Genomic DNA, 27912 nt, shown 5'->3' with positions numbered 1-27912 from the left:
AAAAAAAAATGAAGATTATTTTTATTTACATGAGGCAAGAATTGACATTAATCTTTTGTAAAGTTTTCATTGTGCTTTAAACTGCTTCTCGTTCGTAAATACAGGAACTGAAAATACTCTCAGGGATTCTGTTTCCCGGTACTCAATTTAAAACACTTGCTATCTACAACATCCACTTTCAGCTTTGACATGGGCGAGATGCTCCTATTACAGGACTAGAGTGCTGTTTAAAAGGCATTTACAGTTCACTGAACTGTAGTATCTACAATTTACAAGACTTGGCATATACTTAAATTATTGAAAATAAAGGACAGGGTGTGTTAGTCTTCATGGTGCTTTCAGGCAGACATCAGAATCACTTCTCCCTAAAGAAAAAGATTAGAAAAAGTCAAGAGAAATTTGTACAGTATTAAAATGATAGTTTAACGCAAATTTGTAATATGTAACCCAATGCTATGCCTCGAGCAGCTATTATTTAAAACGCCACCATAAAGAATAGATCATTGGACAGGAAGGAAAGTTACATGCTTTCTAAACTGGAGTTCTATTTCCATTTCTATGTCAAAGGGTAACTATGCGTCAATTTAAATCACATTTGAGTCTATTTATCAATTTATGTCTGAGCCTGGTTCCCTGTTTCTCAAATTATAAAAACTCATTTTATCATAAATACTAACTGTATCAGTCAAGACACACCTTCTCACTCAAAACAGAGTATTAACCTGTTCTCATAAAAGAAAAACAGAGTCATCAATTGGCTAGTATTCATTCTTTACCTCAATACATTCACTAATAATAGCTTTGCTCAAGAGAATTGTGAATGCCAGTAAAGCAACCAAGAGTGCTAATTTGATTTCCTTTGCTACTGTAAAATGGCATTCATTCAAACACCATCAGTTCAGAAACCAGAATCACAGGAACGAGGCTACCATTCGCCTTTCTGTGCCAGAAGGGCAAAGGAGGTTTTCTATTAAGCAATAGGGAACATACAACCCACGTACTCACTGAACTGTCTCATCTTTCAAAATCATATGTGCATAGATTACTGAAATAAAATGGTACTTACTATCTACAAAAAGGACTAAGAAAAATAAGATAGAAATAAAGAGATTAAAATATCTTGACTTCATAGACTTTCTATAGTTTTACAATTTTAGTAAAAGTGTATATTAGAGCATATTATGGCCCCTCTGCATAGCTACCTCTCACCTGATTTGCTGACTACAACTACTTCCTTGTTGAATTTTGCTTCTGAGTCCTCCTGCTTGTTATGTGGTTATGAACAGGTTGACCCCAACTCTAAACTTCCCAACTGTTTCAAAACTGAGCAGGAAGCCACACTTGCGGTACCTTGTGTACTCCTAGCTGAGGACTTCTCAACTGGATACTGCAGAGGTATTACAATGCCTTGATCTGGCTTCTGAAATGCTGAAATGAGATTTTTTATTTTCCGGAAAAATCTTTTATGCACCCCAGGTGCTGTCTGGAAAAGAAAAGACCAAAACATTTATTTATTTGCCTCATAATGCTTTAAAAAAAGACCTGTAAGATGTGAGGGGGATGCTTAGAGAAGTAACATTTGTGTAACTTGCTCCAATATTTGAAAACATAAGGAAGAAAGGAAAACAACATCCAGAAGAGCTTACTTTGCTTGGCTGAATTTCCCTGCAAGAGGAGCTAATGAGCTGTCATTGCAGTTCTCCCAAGGGTAGGACTAGTTTGTACAAGCTCTCAGAGCCCTGCCCTTGCTGACTGCTACCCATCATACATCCCGAACCTCTAAGGGTGCACAGGCCATTACCCACAATGAATTCAGCAACAGAGGGGATGCAGTTAAACATAAAAAAAAAGTACAGATCCTACAGGTCATTAATAAAAAGCCCGAGGAACCAAACCAACAACCCGTTCCCCTGCCATCATTTTACAATAGAAAATACTACTCGGAAAATTAAAAAGTGAGTGCTATGATACATACAGCTGCATGGCTGGCTAATGCTCATGCGCTTTTACCTCGTAATACATACTGACTCACTCTTCATGTTAATTTTGTGTTCTTTTCTCAGATTGCTCTCACAGTTGGCACTGTACCATGCCAAGGTTTTCTATATGACATGAAAATGAAAGACTGTAGAAGGTTCTCTTTATTTATATATTTGTTAGTTTTTAAAAAGATTGCATTTGCAGGTGGCTGCTAAGAATGTATTCTTTCCCTGACATCTGTGCTCTCACAAAGACACTGCCTGAAATCAACATTCCCCACAAAGCTTATGAGCCTTGCTTTAGGCACCATCTCAAAACTGTCATAAAATAAAATAGTATCACTACAAGCAATTGAACAATGACTAGTTTTGTTTCTTTCTTTCTTTTTCTTTTTAGAAAGTTGTTTTTCAGCTAATCCATCTGGAAGATTTTTTGAGATGGGAACTGCTTGATTTTTAGCATTTAATGAGAAAACACGAAGGCTGGCACACAGACTTCTGTCAACTAGATGTTAAACTCAAGATAACAGACTATCCAAAGTCATTCTCAGTCATTGCCTACGTTGGAGTAGGTAGTTTTCCAGTACAAACGCTGCAGATGTTCTCTTTAGCTGTAAATTGGTGTCAGCCTGTACAGTTTCAACAGACAGAGAACGGTAACCCGCCCATCTCTATCCTTCTGATCAGAAGACCTTCCTAAATTTCTGCTGAGGCCTCATCTAGAAATAATATGACCATTCCCACAGAGACCCCAATAGCTCTATAGCTCCAGACAGGCGCTGCAAGTTACGAAGCCACACAATGTGTACAAAATACCACCTTAGTTCTTTCTGAGGGCATTTTTTGCTTGTCAATACACTTTCCCATCTCTTGCCTTCACTGTTTTCTCATGGATTGATAGATATTGATTCTTTCAGTTATTCTCATTTCACAGGCACAAACATTCAACCTAATCATCTTGCATAAAGGAAAATAATAAGCAGGTGTTGTAACATGAAGGCCGGCTTGTTGGAGCATCTGTTCCCTTCCAGTACCCCACAACCGGCAACTCCCAAGGAAAATCACACACAAGACTCCATAAGATTATAAACTGATTGGCCCATTAGGTCAGGCTTCTTATTAGCCCTTGTAACTTATATTAACCCATTATTCTGATCTGTGTTAGCCATATGGCTTGGTACCTTTTCCAGCTGTCAGCTTCACATGCTGCCTCTTTGGTGGTCTGAGCAGGAATGCAGAGAGCTTCCTGATTCTCAGAATACTCCCAGTCTCTTTTCTCCACCCCTACTTCCTGTCTGGCTTTCCCGTCTATACTGCCTGCCTGGCCAATCAGCATTTTATTAAAATATGATTGACAGAATACAGACAATTCTGCCACACCAAGGTGTGAAGTCACACATACAATCAGAAGCAGCAAAATTTTCTCTTCATTCCTTTCAGATTAGGACTAGACCAGGAAGTTTGAGTGAAGCTGAAGACACCAGCCAGAGGAGAAACTGCATATTTCCCCAGAGGGGAATCATTTCAAACCACACTTAATTTAGGCTATTTCTTGTGGCTTATGAAAGCATTTTCAACAGAGGCATCATTTATATGAGGACTGATAGTTAACACTTCATTATCCATGCTGACAGAGAAAAGCAATTTGAACTTGAGATGCAGCATTTCTTTAACAAATGACTGACCTAATTTATGATGATTTGCTTAGGTTAATAAGTAATTTGCTTACTAACTAAGGATCTCCTGGTGACCAACTACCCAAAAATGGCCAAAGGCACAGAAATTGGCAGAGAGAGCAGTCCACTTTTGACAATGCACTGCTGACAATCTATACATTAATAAATGATAATCAACTCATCATAAATTTAGCCTCCAAGGGCTAAGTTAATATCCTTAGCAGTGTTCTATCTAAGAAGAAATAGATGCATATTTGTCTTTCATAATTCAATAGATTCAAGGTTTAATTTAATAACACATCTTAAAACATATCCTAAGCTTACATAGGGACAGAGGGTAGAATATTCCTGATGTGACCTTTTCCTATGATGTGGCAAACTAAAATGATTTTCCAGAAAGTAGTACAAATGCCACTTATCCCATTTTTGGAAAGACATTTCACACACACATACACACACAGCTTCACTGCCACTATCCTGTCAGTGAATTCAGTTCTTGTTCAAATTTGGATATTTCCCATACTGCTATCACCTAGTTATCCATGGAAATATGCTTTGAATCGCAGCTGGTCTTCAATACACTCTGGAGAAACTTCTTCCAGCCAGGTGGCATGAGCTCTGAGAATTATGCACTAGTTTAATATTCACCTTAACAAGAAGGCAAATTTTATAGACAGGAAACTGCAATATGCATTTCATGAAAACAAGACGTTTTTACCTCTTTCCCATTTGGGGATAATCCATGCCAATCTTCGGCTCTCACGGTGCAAATAATTTCAATATTATTATATAAAGAGGGTCAAATCAGACACAGGATAAGGGATCTTTACACTCAATAAACCCTTTCCTTCTGAAAATGATTACAAATATGCAATGACATGATATGAAGTCGCATGTGAAATAGAAAAGAAAAATTATAAAATGTGTCTAAGAATCTATATCACAACCCTTCCTCCCAAAGCTTAGGAATTGTTGAGGAAGAGAGGTGAAAAGAGAGTAAAGACAAGGAAACCATGTCTTCCAGACCCAGCAGGACAGGTTCACATATGAACTCACAGTGGTTATGACGACATGCACAGGACCTGTGCAAGCCTAACCCAGATCAAATGCCAGCATGAAGAGAGGAGGTATACACAAAGTCTCACTCCTAGTCAAGGAGCTATTGGCAATTGATAGCTACCAGGAGAAGAAGAGCCAGCTTTCTTTAGAAGAAAAGCCCCTGGTAAATCAATCATGCTTCCGTGGAAGGCCACACATCCAAGAATATTTAGGCAGCACAAATTGAGTTGACAGATTTAGCAAAACAAAGAGTACACAAAATTTTGTAGATAGAGAGAGAGAGCAATGGATCTAGGAGGAACTGGAGGACAATGGCAAATATGATCAAAACATACAAAATTGTTAAAGAACTAATTTTTAAATCACAAAAATAGCAAAGATTCTTTCCATAAGATATTTTTATTGCTCAGCTGAAGTATTTCTTGAAGGAAAAGGATTATTTGTGGCAACCCATATACAAATTCACATATACCAGCTACACATGACTATTCCTCATGATAAATCAAATTGCTTACTTATTTGCAGTGATGGACTTTTTTAAAAGGAAGTATAGTTTTGACTAGAAATGATACTGATTTTTCCTTACATAGTATCACAGAATTATCCTGGCACAAAATAGCAGTGTGTCCAGGGAGTGATATAGTATTATATGAAGCAACAGAATCAAAGAATGTTATGCACTCGTCTTATGAAACACATTACTATGTACAGTGAATATATAGCAATTAAATAAACAAAATTAATTAATTGCTCAGTGGTATCACACTTGCCTGGTATGCATGAGACCCGGGGTTTCATTCCTAATCCTATTTTTTAAAAAACTAAAATCCCTAAAAGTTAAAGACAAAACCTAAAATATGAAATTAACCAATAAATAACAATGCACTTGAATCTACTCTCATTCATTTTCACAATTTAAATGTTTATAATTTGTACTTTGCTTTTTACTGATTAATTTGTAAGACATTTTAAATTTTTGTCAAAACTTTATAATGTCTTGAATGCACAGATTAACATCTATGTTTTCCAAAGATCATAGTGAAGTACTTCAGCTATCTGGATGGACTATTATAAACCAACTAAAGCATGAGTTCAGAAACCACAGTTTGGGACTCATTCAGTAGTTTGTAAGATGGGCTATTCTTTGCTACTTTCTACTATGCTATGTAGAAAGAATTCACTCAGTTCTTGGACTGACATAGTGGCTCTCAAATATTTTCAGTCACAAGAAACCTTCTTTCTGAACAAATCTTATTCAAATTTCCAGTTCATAAGGAAAGCTAAAGAGAACTTCACATTGAAGTCAGATAAGTACCCAGAAGTACACCCACTCACCTCTCCCTCTCCTGCCAGGGAGTCCTAAGATAGAGGAGAACTGTGATTCAGAAAAACATGACTTTAAAACCCTGCAATAGCAGGTAGGAATTTGTTGTGCACATATGTATGAAATTCTCAAAGAATATTTTTATTAAATAAAAACTGCAGTTTTACCTCTTCTCTATCCCTCCTACCCAGAGGCCTCCAACATGGCTCTTGTAAGAGTCTTGCTGACGCACGCAGAGCAGCACCGATTATCTGGGTACTTTGAACTGCCTCTATCTCGGAACTCTTGTGCTTGGTAAATTAGCCCTGGACTATACACAATCATGTTGAGCAGCTTTCAGTAGTTCACATTTTTGGATGTTCACTATATGCTAGACTCTGCAGCTACGAGCTTCTTTACTTGCATTATCTTACACTCCTTGAATTGACTCCTCTCATTTTACAAATTGCTTCAATCAAAAGTAACTATAGGAAGAATCACATGGAGCCTGGATACACTGGACATGGCCCAGGCCCTCACACTGCAGTTTAATTCCTTGTTATATCTCCTAAGGCTATTAGTGACTAATAGAAAAGAGAAATTCCAGTTTACCTGTTTTTATCCACAACAGCACTGATGTAGACATCAGTATTATTCAGTATATGCATTCTAAAAGTTTGTATAAGTGCTGTACGTAAGTTAGACATGATCCATCAAAGTTCTTCATTCTCCAAAGTGATCCCACTCCACACAAGTCTGGAACCAAAATGTTCTAAAGGCTTCTAAATGAACCACCAACGACTATGGAATTGAGTGTTCATGATTTAAATATGATTAATACTTTGGTAATTTACGATGTAACTTCTGTTTTATAAACAAATCTGAATTTTAAGCACTTTTCTGATACCCAAAGAAGCAAAAATAAATAAAAGAACTGTACCTCAGCACTCCAAGAACCTGTTTCTGTCTGTGACACTCGATATGTATAGATGTAACCTTGATACCTGTGAAAGAATGCATTTCCATTACTAAGTTTCCAGAAGAACAATGGATGCTCTAAGCTTGAACTTACTTTTATCAATAAAAGCTACATATACTGGATGTAAATGGACAGTTTCTTGGCAGTCACAGGAAGCAAATCCATTGGATTTAATTTGCTTGCATTTTATTTCAGCCTAATCACAGTTCCCCACGATTTTTTTCTTAACTGTGTGGTTTAATACACCTAAGGATTTGTGTGATAGAGAGACTGGACAAAAAGAAATTATAGACCTGCTGGCACTGACAGAAAAATCATAATTATGAAACACCTTTATCAGAGTCTTACTGTTTTTAAATTGTACATAGTCTTAAGCTAAAAATGGTTGACTGAATAAGACCCAATTAAATTAACTGATAGTATTAATTATCAAAGTAATGTGAGTATATTATGCTATGAAATATAATTAGTCTTATAATATTACTATTATAATAAATAGTAATATTCTATTACTTTATAACATTGTAATTTAGTAGTAATAGTAATTGAATTTTTAAAAGGAGTACTGTACCATGGAATGTTATGCATTCTTTGAAATAATTAAATTCTGCTATTTTCAGCAATATGAATAAAACTGGAGGGTAGGAGGTTAAATAATTAAAGCACAGAAAAACAAAAAGTATATAGCTTCCTTTAAATGAAGAAGGCAAAATATTGACCTCGAAGAAGTACAGAATAAAATGGTGGTTATTATAAAGCTAGAGAGATGGGTGAAAAGTTAAAACACTTGCTTATTGTAGAATATTAGTGAAAGATGTGTTACATTTGTTTATGCTGTGGAACATTTGTTTAATGATACAAAGATGTGTTGCATTCTTTAATGTTGCATTTGTTTAACTCTGTGAGGCAGTGTTACTTTGTCTGTCTAAAATATCGGATTGGTCTAATAAACAGCTAAATGTCCAATAACTAGTCTTGAAAAAGGATAGGCGGAGATGGCAGGCAGAGAGAATAAATAGGAGAAATCTGGGAAGAAAAGATTGGTAAGTGAAAGGAGAAGGAGATGACACCAGAAACCAACCACCAAGCTACACAACAAGCTGTGTAGTAAGAAGTAAAGAAGGTTATATATAATAGAGAAAGATAAAAGCCCAGAGCAAAAGATAAATGGGATAATTTAAGTTAAAAATAAAGTTGGCTAGAAACAAGCCAAGCTAAGGTCAGGCATTCATAAGAAAGAATAAGCCTCTATGTGATTTATTTGGGAACTGAATGGCAGGCTCCCTGAATAGTAAAGAGCCAAAAACACAAAAAAGAAAAAGAAAAAACATTTTGTCACCCAATATGGGGCTCTCAACTATCCCTAGGACCTGAGAAAGCTGAAAAAAAAAAACAATAGATATGGCTCCTTTAAGAAACTCTGCCTTACAACAAAGCATTTAAACAGCACTTTTCACCCTAAATAAAAACAAAAAATAAGAAAAAAAAAAAAACACCCGCCATAGTGCAGGGAACTGGCATTTAATAGTTAGGAGGTTGAATGCAGTTCCTGGGCAAACACACCTCCAACTGGGTCATGAACTTTAGGCTTGTCTCTCATGAACCTAGAAATGGATGGAGCCAGCCAATAGAGTCTCTCAGAAGACCCAGCTATAGCGTAATAGTTTAACATTTGCTCACAAAAAGACTAGAGATACACGGTAAAAGAGGTACATATGGAAAAAAAACTAAACACATTCCAATGTGTTGAACAATGGCATGGGCTTAAGAAAGAAAAGAAAATAGGTATAGACAACCATAGAAATAAAGAAATAGTTTAAAGTATTTAGTTCTTAAAGAGAGAGTAAAAGTAATATAAAAGAAAAGCCACATACGATGGTAAATACACAGGGAGTCTGGATACAATATGGTATTGTGGTGATTTTGAATTTTTTTTGATTGCTAATAAGCAAAGGAGAGCTGTTAAGATACCTGGCAATGAAAGAGGGACTGTAGAAATAAACCAGTCTATATACTTTAGGAATGCCTACACTTTAAAATGGAAGTCAAACAATGTATTTGTAAAATGGAACTTAAAAGTTTTATTGCTTTGGAGAAGAGATTTTGCTTTTGTTCCCACTGGAGATGAGAAGCTGTGAATTCCTTCAGGATTAATATCAATCAGGTTTGATCAGGGGCAACCTCCTGAACCTTGACAGGTGATATCTATCAACAAAGGTGACAGCTGGTCTTCCCAGGACTTGACCATTATCTCAAATTTCTCAGGTACCCCTAAAGATGCTTTTGCCACAGACAACAGGAATCAGTCAAGAGCAAACAATGTCCACATTCGCAAGATTTTGGGGAGTGGTATTTTGTTAATGGATGTTTGCTATCATTTAGGGGAATATAAAAATATAGGATAAAAATACAAGTATGAATCTCATATATTTTACATTGGCATGGATTTTGGTATATTGATAAAATTTAAAGTTATTTTTGTTTATATATATATATGTGTGTGTGTGTGTGTGTGTGTGTGTGTGTGTGTGTCTGTGTGTGTGTGTTTCTACTCTTGTTTGGGGTATTGTGCTTGTGCAGCTCATTTAAAAATGCAATATATAATTAGAAAATTAGGTTAGTAGTTAGTCTATAATATTTACACTTGTAGTCACATTAGGTATGTTTTCAAAGTTAAATAGATACATTTGGGTAGATAAATGATCTTCACTTAATTTAAATACCCATAAAATATGATATTTAAAATGTTTTGTTAACTTAGAGCTTCTCATGGCAATGAGATACATCTGCTCCTGGTAGTACCAATTTACTTCAGAGAATATGATGGGCATTGAAGAATCTCCACATCAGTTGTTTTCAATACGGCAAGGCTAGCCATTTGGGCAAGAAACTGCTTTGCCTTGACTGCTGACATTATGCTGTATAAACTGGACATGCAAAAGCCACTGGAAAGTGACTGCTGAACTTGTCAAAACAAGATGGGACCGTTCTTCAGGATTCCTGCTTCATGAAAGAGTCTGCCAGAAATAGAAAACGCTTTACTGAGTGAGGTAAGCCAGACCCAAAAAGAGGAACACGATATGTATTCACTCATAAGTGGATTCTAACCATAATTAAAGGTCTTTGAGCCTATTATTCGTGATCCTAGAGAAGCTAAATAAGAAGATGAACCTGATGAAGATTATTTAGCTATCCACCAGGAGGTAGGAAATAGACAAGAGTCCCAGGTAACCTCGGGTGCATGGGGGGGAGGGAGGGTCGATGGAAGGGGAGAAGGTTAGAGAGAAGGGAGTAGGGGAAGAAAGGGGAAAGCTTGGTGGCCTGGGATGGGGGGGGAGGGAGGAAGGATGAACAAGGGATCAGGGAAGATTATATTTCAACTAAGGGACCCATTTTAGGGTTTACAGGAGACTTGAGTATATACGGGATCCCAGGTCCAAGGAGAGATCCCCCAGATTGCTCTCTGGACAGAGGAGTGGGTGCCTGAATCGGCCGTGGCCCATGTCCATACTGATGTATATTTTGCTTATCACCATAGATCCTGCATCTGACGAAGGATGGCGATACAGTCGGAAACCCACATTGCAGCACGGGACTGAGCCCCCCGAGGTCCAAATGAGGAGCAGAAGGAGGAAGAACATGAAAAACGAAGTCAGTACTGCGAGGGATGCCATCACCCACTGATACAAGGGAACGGATCTGATGAGAGTTTACCAAGGCCAGTTGGACTGGGACTGAAAGAGGACGTGATCTAACCAGACTCTCCGAATTTGGCCGGATTCTCTGACTGTGGCTGACCCGAAGTCTTTCTGAAAAGCCATTGACTATGACACTGGGACCTGTTTCCTCTACATATAATGGATTTTGGGGATCCAGTCTGTTTGGACACTCACCTTCCTGGACCTGGAGGGAGGGGGAAGGAACTGGAACTTCCCACAGGGCAGGAAACCCTGACCGCCCTGGGGGACGAAGAGGGAGGAGGAGGGGGAGTAGGGGGAGTGGGAGGGTGTTGGGAGGGGGGGGTGGAAATGGAAACTTTTATAATTTAATAAAATTTACTAAAAAAAAAAAAAAAAAAAAAAAAAAAAAAAAAAAAAAAGAGTCTGCCAGACATTCTGCAGGACACAGAAGAAAACGACTGACAAAGTGCTAATACAGGCAAAATGGTCTTTCAAATTTCCTAATTTATGGAAACGTCTGCCAGATACTATGGGCCTGTAGGCTGAAGATGGATGCCCTAATGTTGCAGAGGAACTTTGGGTGACTGTAAAGGCAAATGTCTCTGTTGTTAAGTAATATTAATTCCTTCTGGTGTCCTCAATGGAGTTAAAAGACTAAGTAATTAGAATTTCAGCTTTTTCGTTATGATAGAATGTAAATTAGGTATAAAACATTTCACCTCACTAAGATAATGTAGTGTTTTCTCTGAATTTGCTAAATACAAATGGATTAAATATTATAAATATAATTCTTATTTGATAACTTTTTGTTGTGTATAGTTTTACTATGTTAAAGTTAAAACCTTTCATTTTTATTTAGACAAAAAGGGGAACTTGTTAATCTCACAGAGGACTTAGTACCTACACAGAAGTTCACAACCATCTGTAACTCCATTTCCAGGATATCAGATGCCCTTTTGTTCTTACCAAGAATTCCAAGCAAGCACATGGTGTACATACATACATGCAGGCAAAATACTCACACATAAAATAAGATGAATAATCTAATAAAAAATCAAAAGAATGGTGGTTAGCAGATTCTTGGAAGTATAGAGGATTAGAATAGTTAATTGAAATCGGATGCTGATGGACAGAGGGAGTCAACTGTAATGTTCTACATGACAATGCGATAACTATGGCTAACAACAACTATAATTGTCTCTTTCAAAATTGCTACTAAGGAGGATTCAGAGCATTACCAGCACAAAGGAGTGATAAATGTATGAGGCGATTAAAATGGCAATTACCCTAATCTGATCATTAAACATTGTATACACTGCTGAAATATCACATTGTATGCCATCACTATGGACAATTATATGTAAATTAAAATTATAAAATTAATGAGAAAAAATAGCTAATACTTCAAAGCAGTTTATCCTTTCAAACATGGTAAATACTGTCCCCATTACTTGAATCATAGGTATTGTTTAGATGAATTCTACTCTATAACAAGGCTTTTAAATGTGAGATTTTTCTGTTCGGTTGCCATAAACAATACCATAGACTGAATATCTTAAATGAGAAAGAGGATATTTCTCATATTTCTGAACTCTAACTCCAAGGGCAAAGTATAAGCAAGGAAGGTTTCATTCTTAGGACTTAACTCACGGAGACCAGAAAATGTTCCCTCCTGCATTGCTGTTAAGCCACCAATCATATTAGATTTGGCTTTACTTATTTTTATTTACTTATTTATTTGAGACAAGCCATATGGAACTCTGGGCTAGTTTGGAACCTGTGATTATGCTGCCTCAAATTCTGAGGTTCAGGATTACAGGTATACATCACCACACGTGAATGCAGACCTCTTTTTTACAACATAATTTAACCTTACTTATGCTCTAGAGATCTTATATGCAACTATAATTATATTGGGAATAAGGTTTAAATTTATTTGGGGGGCACACAGTTCAAACAACAGCATTATATACTGGCCTCTAACATTTTTGCATTATAGGTAAGCTGAAATTTTCTACATTTTTAAATTATTCTTCATTCAAATCATTTCTCTCTTTTTGTGTTTTACTATAAGCAATGTTGAATAACCAAGCCATTTCTTAACACTTTAGCTTAGAAATCTCCACTGCTGGTTTAGAAGTGGATATACAGCTTTGTGGCAGATTTCTTGCCTAGCAAGGGTCAAGTCATCAACATTGCAACAGAAAAAAGAAAAAAAAAGGAATATAAAGTTACTTGTATGTATATGTTTTCAGGGCTGATCAACTGGCACTGGATAACTAACTGTTGTGCTCTTCCCTAGGGAAGATAATTTTCCTACTCATTATACAGAATGAGCAAGTTGTATTTATGCATTTAGGAATATATATGTATATATTTATATATTTATGTGTACATATGTAACAACAATTCATGTGAAAAGGCTATGAATTTGAAAGAGAGCAAAGAGGAGCATATGAGAAGGTTTGGAAGGAGAGGGGAATGGTATATTATTATATAATTTGTAAAAATAAAAAAAATTTATTTTTAAGAGATGTAAGCTAGGTAACCACTGTAATTGTTCTGATTCTTTCTTCCAGAACAAAAAGATTCTTTGCTGCTTTAGAACAATGATCATATTTCTTCCATTTTCCAACCATTTTGCATCTGAGATGGTCATGAGAATAACATTTAACGCCCATATTTTCTATTTTATTTTTGATTATAATATATCATTTATCACCATCCCTATACCCTTCCATCCCATATACCCATCCTTACTCTCTCTTTCAGATTCATGGCCTCTTCTTCCATTAATTGTTATTCACACACACACACACACACACGTACATGAACTCTATTGTATTATTTTTATATGATAAAATAAATTTTATAAACGAGGAAACTAAAATGTTGATAAATAAAATAACTAAAACAGATCAGAGATCAAGAAGTAAAAATGTTATTTGGACCAAGCTCTTTTGATTCTCACACTATAATGGATATGGATTTATTATATTTCAGTGTTCATAATAATAATACTTAATTTGGTTAATAAACTTTTAAAATATACTATCAACTAGATTTATTTAGCTTGTATACAAAAATGAAGTAATACATATTCAGTTATTTTGGTGTTTTAATTCATGTATATATTGTATAATATTTAAATTAGGACAAATATATTTATTCAAACATTTGTCATTTCCTTGAAATGTAAACATAGAATCCTGCTTAGTTTTTTAAATGTACAATCCATTATTATTATTATTATTATTATCATTGTCTATCATTATCCCACTATACATAAGCAAATCAGAAATTCTTGTTCCTACTTTACTATGCTGGTTAATTTTTTGTAAATTTGATACAAGCTCGAGTCATGACTATCAGCCTGGCCTGCAGTCAAGTCTGTGTGGGCATTTTCTTGATAAATGATTGATGTGGGAGGGCCACAGCAGGTGCTGCTGCTCCTGTATAGGTTAGAAAAGAAAGCAAACAGCGCAAGTCATGGGGAACAAGCCAGTAAGCAACATCCCTGCATGGTTTCTGCTTCAATTCCTGATTCCTTCTGCCCCGATCTCTTGTCCTGACTTCCCTCAGTGTTGAACTTTAAGCTGGAAGATGAAATATAATTGTTCCTCCACAAACTGCTTTTGATGATTGGGTTTATCACAGCAATAGAAAGCAAACTAGAACAATTGGTGCATACTGATCTTTCATTCCCTATCCTACACTCCTTCTACTTTCCCCAGTCTAGCACTATTAATAAAAATCGAGAGACAGAAATTCGAATTTAACCTGAAGATTAGAAAAGCAAAGTGGCCAGCCACTGGTTCCAAACTCCACTTCAGACCAAAACGGCAATCCTGCCTCCGGGAATCCTCAGAATGAGACTGAGCCGAGAACTGTCTCCTCCTCTTATATTCCTCCCTAGGGCTGGGATTAAAGGCATGCTTCTATGGCTACTGTAGCTACTGGGATTAAAGGTGTGTGTTACCACTGTCTGATCTGTATGGCTAGCCAGTGAGGCTGTTTTGCTCTCTGATCTTCAGGAAAGCTTTATTTATTAAAATACAAATGAAATATCACTACACCCCTGTCACAGATAACTCCCATATTACTCTCAACCTTCATGGGAACAATTGTTTATATTCCACATATGAATGAAAACATGTAGCATACGTATTTCTGTGTCTATCTTATTTCATTTAGTATAATGATTTCTAGTTATATATACATTTTGCAAAGGACAGAATCTCATTCCCTTTATGATTTAACACAATTGATTTAACACAATATGATTTAACACAATTCCATTTTGTGTATGTCTCCATTTGTTTTATTTGTTCCTCAATGGATAGATTCTCATGCTATTTCCATTTCTTGGCTACGGTAAGCAGTGAATCTGACAATGAATCTGAGAGTTCATATATCTCTTTGATATCCTGATTTCATTTTCTTTGAATATATACTCAGGAATCGATAACTGTGGTAATTCTAGTATCTTGAGGATCTTCTATACTGTTTTCCATAACAATTATATGTGTGGAATATTTCCCCTTACCCACAACCTAATTTGCACTGTTTTCTTTGCTTTCTTTGAAAATAGCTTTATTTGTTTGTTTATTTATTTATTTACTTACTTATTTTTATTGGACTGATGGAATAATTGTGTGATTTTTAAATTTCACTTCCCGGGTGATCAGTGTACTAAGCATTTTTCACAACTTTCTTTTTCATAAAGATTTTTTATTTTATGTGTTTGATTAGTGTGCATGCACGTATGCCTGTGAACTATGTAAGTGAAGTGCCCATCGAGGCCAGAAGAGAGCATAGGCTCCAATGGAACTGTAGTTACAGACAGTTGTGAGTCACCATGTGGGTGCTGGGAACCAAGCCCAGTTCCTCTACAAGAACTCTTAACCACTGATCCTTCTCTCCAACTTCTCATATTTTGTTAACAAATATTTCCTTAATAGAAAAAGTAACTTTTTGCTAAATTTTCAAACAAATTTTGAATTTGGATATAAATAAATTAGCATGGTCTCATTTACTATATTTATCGTTGCTGTTCTTAGGCACAGAATTGGATCAATAGGAATCCTTGATTAGGAAACATACTAAAGTCTGTTTAAGTCACTGTGTTTAAACTTAAAAGAGCAGATGATACTAAATTCTTACAAAAGGAGGGTTATGCTTAGTTCATTGTCCACATTTGGCATTAAATCCCTTTAGAATTAAAAAGTCTTTAAATATTTGAATTAAATTGTTACACCTTTAATCAATATCCATCAGTACTAATTATCTAATGAACTACAAAAGACATTTAAACACTCTAATCGGGTCCATTTGACTTGAGAAATTGAACAAAGAGTCAATTTAAATGTTGGGGTGATTGCAAAACAAATGTTTTATTTTTGTAATGTAGCTTTACCAGAATATTTGATTCATATATAAAAGTAGCTTCTTATGTGCTTAGAGATGATAAAAATATAATATATATATATATATATATTTCCCTGTTAAGCTTTTCTTTTTAAGTTATTTAAATCTACTTTAAAGCACACCAATTTCAGTAAGTGCTCTACAGGGAACAAGACAAGAGCTTTGATTTCTGTTATTCACCATGGGCACTTGAAACATAGGCTTTAAGGGACTTTCTTGAAGCCATCCACCAAAATGGAGATGGAAGCAGGACCCTGAGTTCTAGTATTCCCTTTGAAAAGCAATTAATGAGAACGACTCACAGTAAATTTAAGGGTGATGCGGAAATAATAGTGTTTAAAATCTATTTAAAAACAATAGAGCTGGGGGATGACTCGGTTGGTACAGTGCTTGTGTTCAGTCCCATGAATCCATGGCCTGGATGATGGCATGCACTTGTAGCCCCAGCCTCAGAGAGGTTCATTAGTGAACCAGGCATCTCAGGTTGGTGAACACCAGAAGAGGGAGAATTCTCTGTCTCAAAAAGTCAAGATGGACAGTTCCTGAGGAATAGCAACAGCAGCTGTTCTCTGGATTCTACACACATGTGGAAACCTGTAAGCACTTACACACAAACACACATAAAAACAAAAGATCTCAATAATTTAGGCAAAATGGTAAGGTATCTGTTTTCCGGAGTCTAAACAATGTGACTCAAAATATACAGTGGATATAGTCCATACCATCATTCAGCTTCATTTAGTCAAAATAAATGAGTATGTTTTGAAAATAGTTTCCTAACGAATCTGATGTTATCTCACTTTCGGTTAAGCAGCAGGAACCTGAGTACCACTTCAAAAGCTCTTACCTTCTTCGTCTCCAAACAAGCCAGTGTCAATGGCACATCCATTTTCTCATGATTAAGGTATCTAATATTAACAATTTCCCCCACCCCAAGCCCTTGAATTCTGAATGAACAAACTTTTGTCTCTTCTCAAACCAGCAGTGTGTGGCCTCTACTTCTAAGTCATAGAACTTACTAATCAATGGTCCTCTGCAGACAACTCTCATAATAGTATGACATGGGTGGGGAAAAACCTAAAGCGGAACAACTCAAATTGAATTCCTAGGATCACAGCATTTGTTAGCCACCTGATATGGGTGCTGAGAACCAAACGCAGATCTTTTGGAAGAGAGCAACTGATTTTAACTAAATGAATCAACTCCCTAGCCATGGAATAAGCAACACATATGCTCTGTCTGTAGGAAATCATTGTTATAGGAAAAAAGTAATGCGTGATAATAAAAGCTATAACAGTGTTCATATCTTTTACCAAATAACCTTGTTTATGTTTATACGCTCCAGGCAAATAAGTCAAAAGAAAAAGAAAAGCAAGCTTTTAATAGTGGATAAAGTAAAATTAAGCTAACTACCCCAAAAAGTGACAATGACTCAAAATAAGGGAATATTTTATATATATATATGTGTGTGTGTGTGTGTGTGTGTGTGTGTGTGTGTGTGTGTGTATCCTCTAAATTGAATATGATTAAAGTAGAAATAAGCCAGGCAGTGGTGACACTAGCCTTTAAGCCCAGCACTGATGAGATAGAGGCAGGTGGATCTCTGAGTTCAAGGCCAGCCTAGTCTACAGAGTGAGTTCCAGGACAGTCAGGGCTATACAGAGAAATTCTGTCTTGAAAAAAAAAAAACAAGAAAAAGTAAAAATAAAAATTCCAACAAAACAATTCTTCATAGACAGGGAAATAACCGAGTTAGAAGGACAACTGCTAAATGGAAAAAGTATTTGCAAACCTTCAACCTGATAAGGGTTGGTACCCAGAATAACTAAGATTTGGGAAAAAAAACTCAGTAAGAAAATAAATTGCTTGAAAATGGGCAATGGACCTCAACAGATTTTTTTTTACAAAATAATACGTACAAAATGGCCAACAAATGTATGAAAATTTTTTCAACATCATTAATCATTGGAGAAATGAAAATTGAAACCAACTTGTTCAAGTGACTCTTACCAAAAAGATGAAAGGTAAATATTGTGAGGATGTGGAGAAAGAGAACACTTGCATACTGTTGGTGGGCATGTAGAGGGATGGAAAACAGAAAGGGAGTTCCTCAAAAAATAAAAAAGTATTGCATGACTCAGCAACAGAACGATTGTGTGTATATCCAAATGAAACCAGTGTGTCAGAGTCTGCCGTGTTCAATGTAGCACAATCTGTATTATAAAGGATAAGGAATCAACTTTGTGTGCAAGAACAAGAAATGTGATATATATACCCTCATATGCTGTCCCTCATGTGAGGATTTTAAAACAAACATGAAAATAGAAAACAAGCTAGTTGAGGAAAGGAAGAAGACCAAAGGAGAGGAGACAGAAAAGGGAGATGGGGTAAATATGATCAAAATATATTATATATGTAAGAAAATATAATACTGAACCCATTATTTTGCACTAATTATAATATTCAGTAGTCATAAATGATTGAAAAAACAAACTATAATGGAACGCCATCCAACCTTAACAAAAATATTATCATCTATTTTTGACAACAGGGATGAACCTGGAGGACAAACATTATGTTAAGTAAAATAAACCAGGCACAAAAAAAGACAAATATTGCAAGATCTCACTTACGTGTAGAATCTAAAATTATTGAATTCACAGAAGCTGAGAATGCTGTAGCTGTGTAAACCACAAAGAAGAAAGGGAAGAAAGCATAACTCATTTTTAAAAGTTGTTAAACGTTTCTGACTCGCTCTGTGAATATAGACAACTCAAGAAACAGGTAAGTTTTTACTTCTTTCTCCAATTTAGATGCTTTTTGGAACTGATGACAAGCCAAGCATGTCTGTTGAGGGTGTCAGAAGCACTGGAAATGTAGCTACAGACAGGTGTGAGCGGCCATGTGGTTGGAGGGAATTGAACCCACGTCCTCTGGAAGAGCAGCCAGTGCTCTTAACTGCTGAGCCATCTCTCCAGCCCCTGTACCTTAAACCTTTAAAAGGTGTTCAGACTGGTAAAGGGCAAGTGCAAAGCCACTCAGCTTATTTCTTTTTCTTGTCTTGATGGGTATCTCTGGTGGATAGTACTTCCCTTCAAACCAACAAAACCACATTAACTTTCTTTATGCCAATTAAAGGACTTCTCAAAAGAAAATCTGTAAGCACATCTGGCTTCTACAGCACACTGAAAATAACCCAAGCTGGTTCCCATGCTCTCATCTGCACATCATTGCTATATATATATAACATTTAAAACACAACTACTGCAACAGATTTTGAGGGGCTTTGGATATTTTTTTCCAGGCTGATCCAGAACTCACTACACAGGTCAGACTGATCTCAGACTCAGGGTGATCCTCCTGACTCACTTCCCAAGTGCGGGGATTGCAAGCAGGAGTCACCGTGCCTGCTGGAGTTAAATTTTAAATGAATAGGGCTGGAGAGATGGCTCAGTGGTTAAGAGCATTGCCTGCTCTTCCAAAGGTGCTGAGTTCAATTCCCAGCAACCACATGGTGGCTCACAACCATCTGTAATGAGGTGCCTTCTTCTGGCCTACTGAATAGTGTATACATAATAAATAAATAAATATTTTTAAAAAATTAAATGAATATTTTATATCTGTAGCAATTGTACCATGTAAACAAAGATTTCATTATTAAACCTGTATTTTCCCTCAAGAGGTTTCTGAACCTTCTGTTGTCCAAATTTTATTCCTTTGGAGTGGATAGGAATTTCCAGTACAATCTAAAGTCGCTCAGTATCAATACTAATGGGAAAACTATGTAATGGCCCTATTCTTACCGCCACTGCTTGTTAATCCAGGGCAAAAGGAAGTTTCAGACACTTGTCCAATGTAAAATCACTAGATAAGAGGCAGAGTTGACTGTGTACTCAGGCGGTCTTGCGAGAAGATATTGACTCTTAATCCCCACGGTGTGATACACTTCTTAGATTAGTGGAAATGAATTAACAGTTTGGTCTTAAAGCAAATCTCAGAAGTATAATTCTCAGCAAAAATGTTGAGTCTGTTAGAACATAGGCCTAGAACTGTCTGCTCAAGGCTAGAACAGGAGAGATAGCTGAGGAGAGCCCAAGAGGGAGTAAGGAGGGGCATATTTACAGGTTAAGCAGACTTCCTCTATGTTTAAACTAAATGGCAACTTCTGAGTATTCCTGACGCTTCAATTTTACAATATTAACCAGAGTCAGATTTTAACGTATTTGCCTGTGAATTACCCATTTTGTAGCTGATGTGTAACAAATATTACTCAGGTAGCTTTTGGGCTCACTATACTATTAATAAATTCTACACAGAAAATCCAAAAAGATTTTAGTAGCCCAAGTTGTTGGGAAGATATGACATCAATAAACACACCTGATAGAATTTCAAAAGCAGATTATGAATGTAAAGCCTGAGCCCCACATGATGTAAAAGGAGAGACCCAACTTCAGAGAGCTGACCTCTGACTTATGCTATTCATGTACTTACACACAAACATAAAACACATGCAAATAAATAAGAAATCTAAAATTATACAAACTAAAGTATGATTTCTAGTTAAATTTTATAATCTTAAATTTATTGTCATACTTTTCTTTGCCACACTGTTCCCTGCTATTACAACTGATAAGCTGGAATTTTATTGTACTGTATCTCCTCTATTTCTTGAATACGGTTGTGTGGTGGGCACTTTACTTCCACTCCAAAGGATTCCATATCTACTATAGAGAAGTTTGCCCATCCATTTTCATTGCTGCTCTATTCACAATAGCTAGGAAATAGAAAGAACCTAGATGTCCATCAACTGGCAAATGGCTAGTAAAAATGTGGTGTGTTTACCAATGAAATGATATTCAGCTATTAATAAAAGTGAAATTATGAAATTTACAAGCAAACAGATGGAGCTGGACATAGCCATTCTGAGTGAGCTAATCCAGACCCAGAAAGACAAACGTCACAGGTTTTCTCCCATTTGTGAATGTTAGCTTTGAATCTCAAGATAATGTGTGTTTCGTTTGGAATACCCATAGAGGTCAGGAAAGAACTAAGGGGCCCTGGGTGGCAACTTTCAAGGGAGGAGAGACAGAATACACAGGTATATTTAATCAAAAGGCATACTGGAACAGGAAAGGTTAAATTGGGGTAGGGGTAGGAAGGCAGAGTAGAAGACAGGGAGGGATAAATAACACTGAAGACCTCTCCAAAATGTCATGTATAAACCTACTAATGAAGATGCTTCCTAAAATCTATACCTATACACATATATAAAAGGGGTTAAACTGGAGTTAATCTAATAGGGCAACAAGTTGATATCACATATTATACCAAATGAAATGTCTATTATCAGTAATGGATTTGTGCCTTTCGGAGTTGTTGGCCAGTGAGATTCAGTAGACCGCAAAACACTGCAAGTTATTGCCAATGCTCTTGGTTCCCTTCAGAACTTGACAGTAAGACCCTATTGCAGACACCACTACAAAGTTGAGGCACAGCACATGGAAAAGTCAAGCTGGAACAGACCTGGAAGCTTCATCTACATGGGCTAGCTCATAGTGCTGGAAGGTGCTAGCACACTACCAGAGGAGAAAAGTCATCATCTATTTCGCCCCTCAAAAAAGGTCAAAAAAATGACTCTTTTATCCAAAGATATATATAAAAATTGCATCATTATGTGTCTTCAAGACTAAAGAATTATAAATGTGTTTCTTCTTCCAAATCTTTCAGCAGAGAAGTATAAAGTCGGCCTTGTACATAGGGATGTTAATTGTGGAAATATGCTATTTTCAAGCTTATTTTTAAAATGTTTTTAATTAGTTTTCCCAGGGGATGATGAGGCATTACCTAGTAGCTATCTATACTGGAATGAAAAGTGAAAAATTGTGAGGTTATAATATGTAGCTCAATGAAAGAAATTGTATATACCTGTAAAATGAAAAAAGAATAAAATATGATACTATATCTTTGAGAAGAGTCAATTTTTTAAGATGACAATTTTCTCTAATTTTTTATTGACATAGTTTAATTCAATTTAACAGAATTATTTTAGATTTCATCACTAATAATCAGTAGATGAGAATAGATAATAACTTTTTAGTATGTTTGAAAATTATAATACACTGATTTAGTTAAGATAAGTATAAATAGATCAACTGAACCAAATAGTCCAGAAACAACAATAATAACAATTTTATAAATATTGAGTTCTTTTAGTACTTTGTAAAGTAGTCTAACAAATGAAAAACGAAAGTTCATTCTAGTAAACTATGTTGGACAACTGATAAATACCTGGAAACAAACCAAATTAGATCTTTTATGCACATAAAAAGAAATCTCAAATGAAATTAAAGAATAGAACAAAAATTAATAAAACTACATATTTAAAACAAAAGCAGTGAAGTTTTCTGTATCTATGGAAGTGAAACTGGAAAACAAAGGTAGAAATCAAACATGAAGAAACTGAGTGATCCATTTCAGTACTAAAAATATTCAATAACAAACACCAAACAGAGAAAGGATATCTGTACTATAACGAGATATGTCTATTTATTTGTGCATGTGTGTGTGCATGCGCGAGTGTGTGTATGAAAAGCAGTAAGATCCAAATCACGAAGTGATAAAAGTATGCAAATAGCCAGTTCACAAATGGGGAAAAATAGTTTAACAACCACATCAAAAACAGTCAGTGCCATTAACAAAATCTAAAATATAAAAAGTAGAGTGTAAATATGATAAAAAAATATTAGACATCAAACTACAAAGAAAATTGTTTTTAACAAGAATACTCATTTTTAAGAAAAATTACACATATATAAACTAGAATATATATTTATGTATATAAATCATTCAAATGTAGAATTTGTAATTTAAAAGTATTGAATGATTCAAGTGTCCAAAAAGAGGTTGATGTAAATGTATGAAGCTGTCAAAAAACAAAATTTGTCAATAATAAATAAAAGTTTGGTCAAGAATAATATGGCTCATTTACAACTTAGCTAAACTAAAATACGGCCCTTATAAAAGGAATGCCTTTAATTTATTTGTGAAAATATTACATATGGATCAGCTTTTATATCATACTGCATGGAAATTACAGCAAAGTGTAATGAAAAATGTACTTGCTCAAAAATATTCATCTTACTAAAATAAAGAAGAAATTTTACTGAAAACTTAAAAGTAATTGCCTTTAAGTCACAAGATCATAGATGATTTTTCCTTTGATTCCATTACCTATGTTTTCAAATTTTATATCACAAATAAGTGTAAAGACTGTTTTGGCAGGGTGGTGGTGGCGCACGCCTTTAATTCCAGCACTCGGGAGGCAGAGACAGGTGGATCTCTTTGAGTTCGAGGCCAGCCTGGTCTACAAGAGCTAGTTCCAGGGCAGGCTCCAAAGCTACAGAGAAATCCTGTATCAAAAAACCAAAAAAAAAAAAGAGACGATTTTGACAGATTGTTTTAATTCTAATTTTATTTAGAGAAAATAATTGAAAGAAAAACTTCATATTATGAATGAAGAGCAGCAATTGTCTAAGTGGAAAACTTTTACAATGCTGAAACATTCTGTTTTCTAAAACCTAATGGGAGAAAAGTTTCTATCTGAGAGTCACAACTGAAATTTAATCTGAGAAAGGGGAACATCCAGTTTGAAAGAACAACTTGAAGCACACAACAAAAATAGGCTAAATTGAAATTCAAGCAAACTTTCTTCGTTAATGGGAATAAACAAAATATAGAATAAGGTGGCACTGAGTAAAATGCAATTATTTTATGTTTGTTCATGAATGTATGAGTCTATTTCTTTGTATTCTGTATCATATGAATCTGCAGTTTGAATTAAGAGTGCATAGCTTGTCCAAAATAACATTTTGCAAGTACCATGTAGTGCCAGTAAGAGACAATAAATGGTTATGTGTATCAAAAGGGACACTCCAAAATAATTGAAGAACTGATCAAGGCAAAGCATCTTGTTTCCTCCCTCCACAGTGGTGTGGTCATAACTCTGAAAACCCACGTGACAGAAGAAGAATTCTCTACTTATCTATTTTCATAGGAAGAGGTTTCCATGGAGAAATTAGTCAACAACAACTTACATTTATGCAACATTCACCTTCAGTGAAAACTAAAATAATGAGAATTTCCTTACATGGTACTGACCCACCTGCCTAAAAACTAAGGATTCCTCTCTTCATGATTTTACTTAAAGCACTCTTTTGTAACAACAAACAAACCAACAAAACCTGTTTTATGTAACTGGAAGATGAAGTCCCAGGAGAATTTGAGTAACTCCCTAGAGCCCACAGCCTGGCCTCTTGTCAGTCCAAGACTCCTTGTCATAAAGAATACAACATGTCTTCATAGTTCATTCATTTAATTTCAAGTTGTTTGCTGAGTCCCTATTATATACCAGGATGTGTTTCTGGTACTAAAGACAATATTCATTCCTTCATGAAGGTATTTTTGTAGTAGATCCCATATATAATTAAGCAAGCCAATAGAAAGTTTAATGTTCCTTCAATAAAAATAATGGAATAGTAACCCAGAGAGGTCCCTTGCATTTGTTAGAATGGTCAAGGGATGTATATTGCACTGAAGGTGTAAAATCTCAAGTGTGGAGCAGCCATGGTGACCTTCAGGAACGTGGTGCTACATAGAGTAGAATTCTGCTGTCTCCACCTCTCTTCCCTACACAGGCTTCATTTGAACCTTCATTTTCCCCTTAAGGAGCATGCTGCGTAACCCACTGCTAAGCCAAAGCAGCTCCTTTCACTCACCATCCTCCATCTTTTGACAAGAAAAATGCCGAAGAATCCTCATTGACTTTCCTTGCCTTTCTTGGGGTTCCACTTGGGAAACATCAGGGTCCAAGCCCAAGGCTGGAAGTCTAGTACAGTGGAAAAGCAATTTTCGTGCATATATAAAATCCTGGACTCTGTCCCCAACACAGAAAAATTACTTTTCCATATATTTAACTTTAAGCTTTTATGATAAATGTATTTAGCAGGAGCTAAAAACTGCCACAAATAATGCTTGGACATTTTGAAAAATCAGTATACAATGACAAGCCGCTCAAACCACCCACAATTTAATCTTTATCGCCTGACCCAGAAAGCACTTCAAATTTTCATAGTGTATCATCATGTCCACTCACTACAAAGCATTTTTCTTTGTTTTATTTTTATGCAGACAACTACAGTGCTAGAGTGAGGGGTTTGTGAGGTTGTTATAATCCTGCTTACAATAACGTTTGAACTAGGTCCTTCTGTAAAAATGCCTCCATAAGTACTGAAATAAATTGTCCGAAAGGAGAATAATAATAAACTGAAACCCATAGCTTACTGAACGTTTGCTCAATGTCAAGACCAGTGCTCACTTGTTTTTAAAAGCATGGAGGTATTTAATCTTCACCGTCCCATGGAATATGAGTCCCACTTAAGACGTGAGAAAACTCAAGGTCTAAAAGATTGATGTGCTGAGATTACAAGCTTAGAGTCTGATTATGGCAGGTAGGATTCGATCTCACAGCTGCTTTGCCGGAAAGATAGGGAGCCAAAACACAACTGCATCTAGTTCAAAATGGAGCGAAAGGCTGGCAACAGTCTAGACAAAGAGCAAAGCAGGACCATTACAATAGGGTTTTCTTTCTGTACTCTTTAAAACGATTGTCAGTCCCTTTATCAGACATCCGCGTTTTTAAACCCCTGGCCTCTCTTATGAAGGAGGGTAACCCAGCAGCTCCAGAAAATCCTTACTCTAGTACAGTAGAGGCTGCCACAAACACACTGGCGAGACCCAGGAGATGAAATCCCCAGCGAGCACCCTCTACCCAACTACTACTCACAACAGCCCTGAGCTGAGTCTGGGGAAGCCTTTGGGACCAGGCATGAGAGATAAAGAGTTCTCGGGGTTCCTGCTGCTTGTGTCCCTGATTACCTTGACTAAAAGCTGTAACTTTCTGCCCCTCCTTCCAGGACTCCCCAGCAAGGTCAGGACATACGTGACGCCAGGCTGCCACTAGGACAGTGTACTCACAAAACACACAGGCAGTACACGCCAGGAACACTCTCGCTGTCTCTTAGCAGGTAGCTTCCATCCAGGCCCGTGGCGAGCAATAGCTTCTCCCCTGTCTCCCGGCTGATTTTGCCGTGGTACACAGTCACAGCATCCATGCCTGGTGGACTCTTGTGTGGGCCCAGAAGAAAGATGACCGAAAAGTGAAATGGTGCTGCTGCTTTTGCTGCTGCGGTGGCTGCCAGTCACAATCAGCCACCTGACTCCCAGGGCAGCCAGTATGCATGAAAAAAGAGAGAGAGATGAGCGCCCCAACAACAGGATGTTGTCTACCTGCCTTAGAACCTCTTCTCACACTTCAATTAAGGCCAGCTCAGCAGTTTAGCAGCTTCAGACTTGTCATGGGGGTTTGATCACCTGCTCTCCAACAGAGGGTTCCTGGTGGGGGAGGGGGAGCACTGGAAAGGTGAACACTTGTAATTTTTGAACTGTGCCAGCAATGCAGACAGACCTTGCACAGAGATGAGAAATTTGATAATGCTTTTACTCTGTGGAGCCCCTACAGCCTGCAGAGCCATCAGTGATGACTTGGCTTGACTAGTATACAAAAGAATTGGTGATAGAGGCGAGTGGTATCATGAGGGGCAGAAACAGACTGACCAAACGAATACGTAAAAACCACTGGAACTGCAGAACACGGCCAGGAGACTTCCACAGCACCGCCAAGTATTCAAGAACTATGAACTTTGGGACCAGATCTTCCTAAACAAGCTCTCTTTTCTTCAATGCTGATGTTGGCATCCAGGACCTCAGATGAATTCTTCTACGACTAAGCTAGTCCTTGAATAAGCATAGGCTCAAGCAAATATTAGTTTTTAACTTAATATTTTGTTCATGATCCAAAAGTACCAGTTTAGTCCCCCCAAAAAATGCAATTGTGCTTTAAAAACTATTTCAGATTCATCTTGCTGAAAAGTTTAAGAAGAGCACAGCCTTTTATTGGTGACTCAGCTTTTTTTAATTTTGAGATTATTATTTCTTCCTTCCCTTTTCACCCTTGAAACCCTCCAAGATACTGCTCCCTGCTTTCCTACAACATTTTGGTTGCATACATACATGTATAGACCTAGAAATCCTAATTAAAACCTGCTGAATCTGTATAATGCTATTTGTACGTATGTTTTTAGGGCTTGCCATTTGGCAATGGACAACCAATTAGAGTACTCTCCCCTGGGGAGACACTTCCTCCACTCCCAACTTTACTCAGCTGCCTGTAGTTCTTTGTATAGGACTATGGGCTTGTGGCCTCTTTCTGTCCAGCTTGGCGAGCCCATTGGTATTGTATGGGAACTTTTATTTGCCCTTTGGTGTATGGGACTAGGCCAAAATCATTTTGGATCTAAAACTCATTTTATATTATTGTGTTAAGTGTTGATACTGTAACTTTTTTTCTGTTGCTCTAATAAACTTTTTTCTACAACTGATGCTAAACTGTCATTAATTTTTTAAACCCTCTCCACTTTTCATTCTTTGAAATCACGTATTGATTCTATCTCAAAATAAGCTCAGTAATGTTTCCCAAAAGCTTTCCTCCATTCCTCCCAAATAGTACCATTTAATGCCTGAAACTGACCAGTCTCATCCGTATCTTTAGATAATGCATGATACTTTTTGAAATGGAGTGGAAACAGCTAAGCTCTGCTGTCTGTTGTATTTCTTCCATAGCTTTGGCCCTCAGTGCTTTGTGAACCTGGCATGGGTGGGATCTCTTTAAGAAGAATGATATTAGATGCTCAAT

General features: G+C 36.5%; 1 protein-coding gene across 1 annotated transcript; it reads right to left on the bottom strand.

The window, feature by feature from the left end:
• On the bottom strand, positions 1–26458 carry Sh2d1a (SH2 domain containing 1A). The gene is made up of 4 exons (XM_048439278.3): positions 26136–26458; positions 6958–7021; positions 1351–1483; positions 1–365 (listed from the first exon to the last, which is right to left on the bottom strand). Exons 1-4 carry the CDS (start codon positions 26270–26272, stop codon positions 328–330), a joined length of 372 nt encoding a protein of 123 aa, XP_048295235.1. The 5' UTR covers positions 26273–26458; the 3' UTR covers positions 1–327.
• Between the last annotated feature and the right edge of the window lie 1454 nt (positions 26459–27912).

The sequence above is a fragment of the Myodes glareolus genome, chromosome X, assembly GCF_982192425.1.
Source record: "Myodes glareolus chromosome X, mMyoGla1.1, whole genome shotgun sequence".
Lineage (NCBI taxonomy): Eukaryota > Metazoa > Chordata > Mammalia > Rodentia > Cricetidae > Myodes > Myodes glareolus.
Note: the sequence above shows the minus strand (reverse complement) of the source record. Positions and strands in the feature narration are given on the sequence as shown.